Below are 9,468 nucleotides of genomic sequence, written 5' to 3' on the forward strand. Positions count from 1 at the left end.
AACTGGAACTTTCATAAGCAGACAAACGAAACTCATCCAATTCATCCAGTTGTAATAATCTTTTCTGTCCCGCTGCTTTGGAATCAAAATTCAGATATCTCACAGCCCACAAAGCCTTGTGCTCCAATCCAACTGGCAAATGGCATGCTTTTCCAAACAGCAACTGAAATGGAGACATCCCAATAGGAGTTTTGAAAGCGGTCCTATATGCCCATAAGGTGTCATCAAGTTTCTTGGACCACTGGGTCCTAGCATTCCCAACAGTCTTCTCCAATATTCTCTTCAATTCCCTGTTGGAAATCTCAACCTGACCACAAGTCTGTGGGTGATATGGAGTGCTTATTTTGTGCCTCACTCCATACTTAGCCAAGGCATACTCCACCATCCTATTATCAAAATGAGTGCCCCCATCACTAATGATAGCTCTAGGGACTCCAAATCTTGAAAATATATTCTTTCTCAGAAAAGCAATCACCACCCTGGAATCATTGGTTGGTGTAGCTATGGCCTCAACCCATTTGGAAACATAATCAACTGCCACCAATATGTACTTGTTAGAGTAAGAAGAAGGGAAAGGTCCCATAAAATCCATACCCCAAACATCAAAGATTTCCACTTCCTTGATATTGTTCAACGGCATTTCATGTCGCCTAGAAATATTCCCAGTTCTCTGACAGTTGTCACATGCCTCCACAAACTTCTTTGCATCCTTGTATAAAGTGGGCCAGTAGAAGCCACTCATCAATACTTTTGCTGCAGTTCTCTCACCTGTAAAATGTCCACCATATGCAGAACCATGACAATGCCACAACACATCCTTCTGTTCTTCCTCTGGAATACACCGTCGGATCACACTATCTGAACATCTATAGAAAAGATATGGCTCATCCCAAATATACCTCTTAACATCATGCAGAAATTTCTTCCTCTGTTGCCATGTTAAATCCTTAGGCATCAATCCAGCAGCTTTATTATTGGCAAAATCAGCAAACCATGGTGGGGTACCGATAGATAAGACTTTATCCCCAACCATCTCTGTTACAGCACATATTGCCAAAACATGTTCATCAGGAAACTCTTCTCTGATCACTACTTCTGGTCCTTCTTGAAGCTCTTTTTCTGTAATCCTGGATAAGTGATCAGCCACCAAATTTTCAACTCCCTTTTTGTCCTTGATTTCTACCTCAAACTCTTGCAACAGTAACAACTAGCGGAGCAATCTGGGTTTAGCATCCTGCTTGCTTAACAAATACTTTAAAGCTGCATGGTCAGTGTAAACAATAACTTTTGATCCTAACAGATATGGCCTGAATTTGTCAAATGCATACACAATAACTTTTCTGTAGTAGCATAATTCTTTTGTGCATCATTTAAGATCTTACTGGCATAGTAAATGACATGCAACAATTTATTCACTCTTTGGCCCAATACCACTCCTACGGCATAGTCACTGGCATCACACATTAATTCAAATGGTAATGAAAAATCAGGTGCCATCATGATAGGTGCAGTGGTCAACTTTTCTTTTAAAACATGAAATGCATGCAAACATTCATCATCAAACAGGAATTCTTGGTCCTTAATTAATAACTTGCATAAGGGCTTAGCAATTTTTGAAAAATCTTTTATGAACCGCCTATAAAATCCTGCATGACCAAGAAAACTCCTCACACCCTTAACATTTACAGGTGGAGGAAGTTTCTCTATCACAGAAATTTTTGCCCTGTCCACCTCAATTCCATTCCTAGACACCTTGTGTCCAAGAACTATACCTTCTGTCACCATAAAGTGACACTTCTCCCAGTTCAAAACCAAATTACAGTCTTGACATCTTTTCAAAACAGAATCTAAATTCCCTAGACATACATCAAAATCAGAACCAAATACAGAAAAATCATCCATAAAAATTTCAATGCATTCTTCTATCATATCAGAAAAAATGGAAAGCATGCACCTTTGAAATGTGGCAGGAGCATTTCATAAACCGAAAGGCATCCTCCGGTATGCGAATATTCCATATGGACATGTAAAAGCAGTCTTCTCTTGATCCTCTGGTGCCACAGCTATCTGATTGTACCCTGAATAACCGTCCAAGAGCAATAGAAAGCATGTCCTGCCAACCTCTCTAGGAACTGATCCAAGAAAGGAAGTGGAAAATGATCTTTCCTGGTTGCCTTATTCAGCCTCCGGTAATCAATGCACATTCTCCAGCCAGTGATTGTCCTTGTGGGAATCAACTCATTGTTCTTATTTTTCACCACAGTCATCCCCCCTTTCTTGGGCACGGTCTGCACAGGACTCACCCAAGCACTGTCTGAAATTGGATAAATCATCCCAGCATCAAGCAACTTCACCACCTCCTTCCTCACTACTTCCTTCATAGTGGGGTTGAGTCTCCTCTGTGGTTGCCTTACTGGTTTGACCTCTTCCTCCATCAATATTTTGTGAGTGCAAAAGGAAGGATTAATACCCTTAAGATCTGAAAACTGCCATCCAATAGCCATTTTATTCTTCTTGAGTACCTTAATCAACTTCCCTTCTTCCTCATCAGACAACATTGCATTAATGATTGCTGGATATGTTTGATCATCCCCAGGGAACACATACTTCAAATGTGAAGGTAATTCTTTAAGTTCTACCTTAGGTGCTCCTTTTGGAATGTCATCAATCTTCTTCTCAAGCTCTTCCACTTCTGGCTCTTCTTGGTAATCCTCTGTACCTGTCTCTTCTTCTGATATTTGTTCCTCAACTGGGAATTCTTCTTTTTTATTCACTTCTTCCACAACCTCCTGTATCACATCCAATCTAAAACAATCCTCCACATCAACAGGATGCTTGATGGTTTCAAATACATCAATTGTGACTGTTTCCTCATCCACCCTTAGCAACAACTTTCCTTATTCAACATCTATCAAAGATCTTGCAGTTGCTAAAAAGGGTCTTCCTAACAATAAAGGACTTTCTGTATCCTCTTCCTCCATGTCAAGAATCACAAAATCCACTGGAAAAATAAACTTGTCTACCTTGACCAAGACATCTTCAACCACACCTTCAGGCCTCTTGATAGATCTATCTGCAAGATGCAGAATAAGATTGGTCTCCTTCAAAGTGTTAATTCCCAAAGCTCTACATACTGTCAACGGCATCAAGTTTATACTGGCTCCCAAATCACACAATGCCTTTCCCACCTCCACATCTCCTATAGCAATAGAGATACTGAAGCTTCCTGGATCTTTCATTTTTGTTGGAAGCTTCTTCTGGATTAGGGCACTACACTCTGCTGTTAGGGCCACTGTCTCACCATCAGTTAATTTCCTCTTCTTAGTAAGAAGATTCTTCATGAATTTTGCATAGTGAGGCATATTTTCCAGTGCTTCAGAAAATGGTATGTTAATTTGTAAATTTTTGAAGATATCCAGAAATCTTGCATAGTGCTGTTTCTGAATCTCTTGCTTCAACCTCTGAGGGTAGGGAACTTTAGCATAAGGAGATAAACTAACTGGCTGTTCTTTCTTGTCAGCCATCTTCTTCTTTTCCCACTTCATCATCTTTTGTGGGGAAGCATTTTTACCAACTTCTACCTCTCCTTCATTCTTATTGTCCTTCCCTTCCTCTTCTTTGTCAACTCCAACTATAACATCTCTAACAACTACTTCCTTCTCACTTTTCTCATTTCTCATTTTCTCTACTTCATCATCAGAGACTACATCTTCAACCACAACCTCTTCTTCATTCTTTTTATTTTCCACCTTCTTTTTCCCTGGTTGAAGTACCAACCCACTTCTTGTCATAATTGCTTTACAGTTCTCCTTAGGATTCACCAGTGTATCACTTGGAAATTTCCCTTGTGGTCTCTCTGATATCTGTCTTGATAATTGACCAATCTGGGTCTCCAAATTTCTGATTGAAGCTTCCTGATTTATGAAAGAAGTTCTGGTCTCCTGCATGAATGCAGTTGTCTCTTCCCTGAATGAAGTAGAACCCTGAATATAATCCTGAGTTGTCTTAGATAACTGAGCAAACGCTTTCTCCCATGCAGCAGGATCACTTGACTGCTCCTTCATATGTGGTGGCGGAGGATGTAATGGTGGATTCAATTGATGGTTGGAACTATAGCTGAATCCTGGGTGTTGATTCTTGTTTTTCCATGGTGGCATATAAACATTTTTTCCCTGATTGTTGTAGTTCCTTTGATTATTCTGATCATACCACACTTCATTCACCTCTACTTGTTCTGATGATCCCCCATAATCACACTCCTCTGTCACATGGCCCTTGCCACAGATAGCTCATACACTCTTTGTTTCCACAGAAGCTACCTTTTGTGAAGAGAGTTGCTTAATAAGGGTATCTAATTGTTGCTGCTGTTGTCTCTGTGTCTGCATCAGTTGATCATTCCTTGCCAACAGAGCATCATACCCATCCAACCTGATAATTCCTGTCCTTCTGTCAGCCACTGGAGCATTATCAAATTCTTGAGATGCTAATGACTCAAAGATATCCAAGGCTTCTTGAGGGGTCTTGGTAGTCAATGATCCACCAGCAGTGGCATGCACCAAGGTTCTAGTGTTAGTGGTCATTCCTTGCAGGAAGATTGCTGCTTGTTGCCATGCCTTAATTCCATGCTGTGGACATTTCCTCAACAAAGTCTTGAGTCTCTCCCAAGCCTCATAAATAGATTCTGACTCTTTCTGCTTAAAGCTTGTAATTTCATCCTTCAACTTGGCCCTCTTGGATGCTGAGAAAAACCTTTGCAAGAACTTGGTTTGCAAATCATCCCAAGTTGTTATACTTCCTTGTGGCAATGATTGCAGCCATCTCCTTGCATCATCCGTCAGTGAATGAGTGAATAGTCTCAACAGAATTGCATCTCTTGTGACACCATTTATCTTCACAGTATCACTCAACAATAGGAAGTTCTCTATGTGCAAGTAAGGGCCCTCCGCACTGGTTCCAGCAAACTGATCCTTCTGCACCAAATGTATCAAAGTAGGCTTCAATTCAAAGTTGTTGGGCTCCACTGTTGGGCGTACAACACTCCCAATTGGAGGAATCACTGCAGGAGTCATGTACTCTCCCAGTGTCCTCTGTGGTGGTGGTGGTCTGTGATTCTCTTCCATTAAATCTTCCTGATTAACCGTACTTGATTCACCAATTTCTTGCAACTGTCTCCTTTGCCTGGCTGCCCTTTTGTGCTTCCTCAATGTCCTTTCTAATTCTGGATCATACAACAACAAATTTGGATCAAGTGTACCTCGCATGTACCAGAATCAAAATTGACCAGAAACTTAACATAAACTAAAATACTGAAAATAAAAGGATTCAATCTCAAAATTCTATAGTATCAGTTAGTGTTGAAAAACAAATTCCCCGGCAACGGCGCCAAAAACTTGTTGGACGTTTAGCAAGTGCACTAGTCGTACAAGTAATAAAATGATGAGTAAAGATCGTTCCCACGAGGAATTGTGTTCAAACACCAATATACCACAGAAAACTAATTTGAATCAAATAAGAGTTTATAAAAATCATGAATAATTTGTCACCAGAAAATTGATTGTAAGTAATTTGACACAAAGTAAATATGGATTAGGAATTAATAAAAACAACAAGTAGTCAGAAAACAACTTTCCTCCATGATAACCCATATAAAAATTGATCATATGATGAATTCCTTTCCATGTGATGTTAATCAACCTTTTACTTATCATCAAGATGTAATCCCTTACTACCCTGATAGATACATTAACCAGAAACCCCAATCCCTTGGTGATCTCTTTCTTAATACACGCATGAAATACTAAGGTTTTAAGATTACATCAGAATTCTAGCATCAATCCCTTGAGTACTAGAATTCTGATGTTGAGATTATCAAATACAGAAGTCATATAAATATTCCTGTTCTATACTACTTCTTTGATAGAAATAATTAACTCAGAAAATCTCAAATCAACACATGAAAAATACTTTATCATATTAATCAAATCAACATAATATTATCATGGAGTTCCATTGCATTCAGACTACAAAGACTCTACTCAGACATGACTAAGGAATAAATAAGAGAAGAAGAAACAAACTTCATTTCCATGTTCAAAGTCTTCAATCTTCAAACTATTACAAGGAAATCCTAATACAAAAACTAAGAGAATTTAGAGAGAAGTCAGACTAAGTTTAAGAGAGAGAGAGAGTTCAGATCCCCCAGATCCTGATCTAAATGTGAAGGCTTTGCCTTATATAGTGTTACAATTAAAAACAGAAAACTGATGTGGGCGCTAAAACGTCCATAAGTGGCCGTTTTAGCGTCCATGCTTTACGTATGCTCAACTGCTTTTAACTGATTTCAACGCTAAAATGTTAAGGAATGACCGTTTTAGCGTCCAAACTTGGTGAATGCTCAACTAACTTTAACTGACTCCAACGCTAAAACGTTTGATTTGGACGTTTTAGCGGTGAAGACCAGAATCTTTTTCCACTTTAGGGCGCTAAAACGCATATTGCAGGCCGTTTTAGCGCCCAAGACCAGTAATTTTCCATCTTCTTAGTGTAGCAGCGCGCTAAAACACTCTGTGTGGACGTTTTAGCGCTCATCACCAGCAAGTTTTGGCCTCTTCCTGTAACAGGGCGCTAAAACGTTCAGTGTGGACGTTTTAGCGCTCAACACTTGGGCAATTTTTCTCCTCTTAAGCTCCAGAATCTTCTTCCTTCTCCAGTTGTCTTTCAAGCTTGCTTTTCCTACAAGAATCATACAAATTTCCAATAAAGCTCTTGAACTTGTAATTGAGGACATCTTAGGACATTAACCTTGTTTTTCATCATTTAATCACACAATTTGATCCTAATTTCTGCTAAAAACCATGATGAACTAAGGGTTCATCAGCATGGTTATAAGCTTGTGTCATGAAATGTTGATCTTCTGTTAATTGAAGTCCATCCTAATGAGTTTCATCTGTAAAGAATCTCAATTCCTTCTCTGTTTTTAATTCATTACTGAGGACAACAATGTTCAAATCTGGAAATTGTGATAAACCCTTAGTTTATAAGGTTTTAAAGCATGCATTAGGTTAATTTGTGTGATTAAATGGATGGAAAAGAGGGTTAATGGTCTGGAAATTCCTAAATACAAGTTCTGAAAGTTGTGTTGAAAATTTACATTGTTCTTGTAGGAAAATGAATCTCAAGAAGCAAAAGAGAGAAAGAAGAAGATTCTGAAGAAATTGGAGAATTCAAGTGTTGAGCGCTAAAACGACCAAAGCAAATATTTTAGCGTGCTGCTGAAAAAGAAGCCAAAAAGTGCTGGTGCTGAGCGCTAAAACAGCCAAAGCAAACGTTTTAGCGCTCAGCTGTTAAAAAAAGATGCAGGTCTCGAGTGCTAAAACGGTCAAGTCAAGCGTTTTAGCGCTGAGGACAGTTAAAAGCGGTTAGGCATCCTTCAAGTTGAGCGCTAAAACGTCCAACAAGGAACATTTTAGCGCCTGTATCAGTTTCTGGATGTTATTTCAGTTTTAAAATTGTAAACTATAAAGGGCAAGGGGCCTTCACACTTAAGGGGGGGATCAGATCTGATCTGATCTTTTATAGATTATGATCTGACTTTTCATTCTCTGAAATTCCAAATTCCTTAGTTCTTAGTCTTGTATTAGTTTAGTGTACTGTATGTAATTGTGATTGAAGATTGAAAATTCAACAACATGACAATGGAGTTTGATCTTTCTTCTTTTCTTGTTATTTCTATTTCTATGTCTGAGTAGAGTCCTTTGTAGTTGGATTTCAATGGAAATTAAAGATGAATTTATGTATGATTGATTGAATATTATGATTATCTTTTATGTGATGATATGAAATTGTTTTTGTCAATTCTTTCCATTAAGGGAGTAGTGTAGAACAGGAATGTTTACATTATTTCTGTAATTGGCAATTTCATCATCAATGTTCTATTATTCAAGGGATTGGAACTAGGAATCTGATGTAATCTTTAAAATCTTAGTGCTTAATGTATGTATTAAGAAGGGAATCACCAAGGGATTGGGGTTCTTGATTAATGTGTCAACCAAGATAGTAAGGAATTACATCTTGGTGATAATAAAAATGTTGATTGACATCACATGGGACATAATTCATAGTTGGATCGATCCTTACATAAGTTTATGGTTGAGGGACATTGATTTCTTACTACTCTTTGTAAAATTATAATTCCCAATTTAATTATTTGACCAATTCTAGATATAATTCAAATTCTGGTGACAATTATCAATGCATTCAATGAATTCTTGTTTGATTCAACTTAATTATAAATGGTTAGTTAGTATTTGAACACAAATCCTCGTGGGAACGATCTTTACTTATCATTTTATTACTTGTACGACTAGTACACTTGCTAAAGTCGCAACATGCATCAGCTGAGTGAGATCAAGATTCAACTTGTTCATATTATAGTTCATCTTGAACTGATTGAAGTAATCAGGGAGCGATTGTAAGAGAAGGTCAACTTTCACTTCTTGTTCAAACCTAACCCCATGATCCTCAGCCTTCTTGAAGTTTGCAATCATTGACAAACAATGATCCCACACACTTCCTCCAGACATTACTGTCTTAGTGACAGCATTCAGCGCAATCTGCCTAGCAGAGCTGCTAGACGTAGCAAACATGCCATCAAGAGTCAGGAGCATAGCTGCTCCACTCTTAACCATGCTTACCTGCTCCTGAAGGTGATTGGCAAGACTGGCTAAAATGTAACAGCGACCTGCCACATTTGTCTTCTCCTATTTCTCCTTCTCCTGCTGAAATTGGGCCTTTGTTACCTTAGGCGCATCTTCAGCAGGCTGCGCTGGTATAGGCGTGGTCAGTACAAAGTTGAACTTTTCGTATTGCAGAACAATATTAAGATTAGTTTTCCATTGTTTGTAATTGGTACCATCCATAGGTTTTTGGCTCAAAATAATTGCTAAAGGATTGAATGAAGACATTTTTCTGGAAAAAAAATCAAAACACACTAATTACAAAATAATATTAACAACAAACAAAAATATCGCTAGTAGATTCTAATAACTACTAATCGTTTATTGTTTAACAATCCATTAGTTATCTTTACAAGGCTTACGATGGGCAAGATACTTATAAAACTAACATTGTTATTTGGGTCTTTAGTTCCATTGCCAGATCCTCGATGAGAGGGTTAACAACTTTACCTAAGTTGAATGTATTTAACCATTGTTTACTTTCAAAATTATCTTTAGTGTCTAAGTGTTGCCGACAATGGGCTGTACAAAACTTTACTAAAATTTCGTAAATTTTAAGGTTTAATCTAGTGAAATCCGATTATCCTTATCCGATGGGACTTCAGCGATAACCATTCACTAATAAACCCACAATTGGAGCCCTTAGGTTTTTGAAACTTAATTTTAAAAAACCTTCACCCATTAAATATTTTAAAATTTTAGAATTTTCCAATTTCCAAGAAATGTTTCATTC

General features: G+C 38.0%; 1 protein-coding gene and 1 non-coding gene across 2 annotated transcripts; one reads left to right on the forward strand and one right to left on the reverse strand.

The window, feature by feature from the left end:
- Positions 1 to 4,617: 4,617 nt before the first annotated feature.
- Positions 4,618 to 4,724, forward strand: LOC133288156 (small nucleolar RNA R71). Its single transcript, XR_009748334.1, has one exon. It is a non-coding gene; the product is annotated as a small nucleolar RNA R71 (small nucleolar RNA).
- A 3,645-nt stretch (positions 4,725 to 8,369) lies between these two features.
- On the reverse strand, positions 8,370 to 8,963 carry LOC133288154 (uncharacterized; the record flags this gene model as incomplete). Its single annotated transcript, XM_061485851.1, has 2 exons — positions 8,799 to 8,963; positions 8,370 to 8,693 (listed from the first exon to the last, which is right to left on the reverse strand). Coding segments are annotated over exons 1-2 (489 nt in total), but the record flags the coding sequence as incomplete, so codon positions are not given.
- Between the last annotated feature and the right edge of the window lie 505 nt (positions 8,964 to 9,468).

Source organism: Gastrolobium bilobum, unplaced genomic scaffold (genome assembly GCF_033153095.1).
Source record: "Gastrolobium bilobum isolate Gb01-03AN ecotype WA unplaced genomic scaffold, APGP_CSIRO_Gbil_v1 utg47784, whole genome shotgun sequence".
Classification (NCBI taxonomy): domain Eukaryota; kingdom Viridiplantae; phylum Streptophyta; class Magnoliopsida; order Fabales; family Fabaceae; genus Gastrolobium; species Gastrolobium bilobum.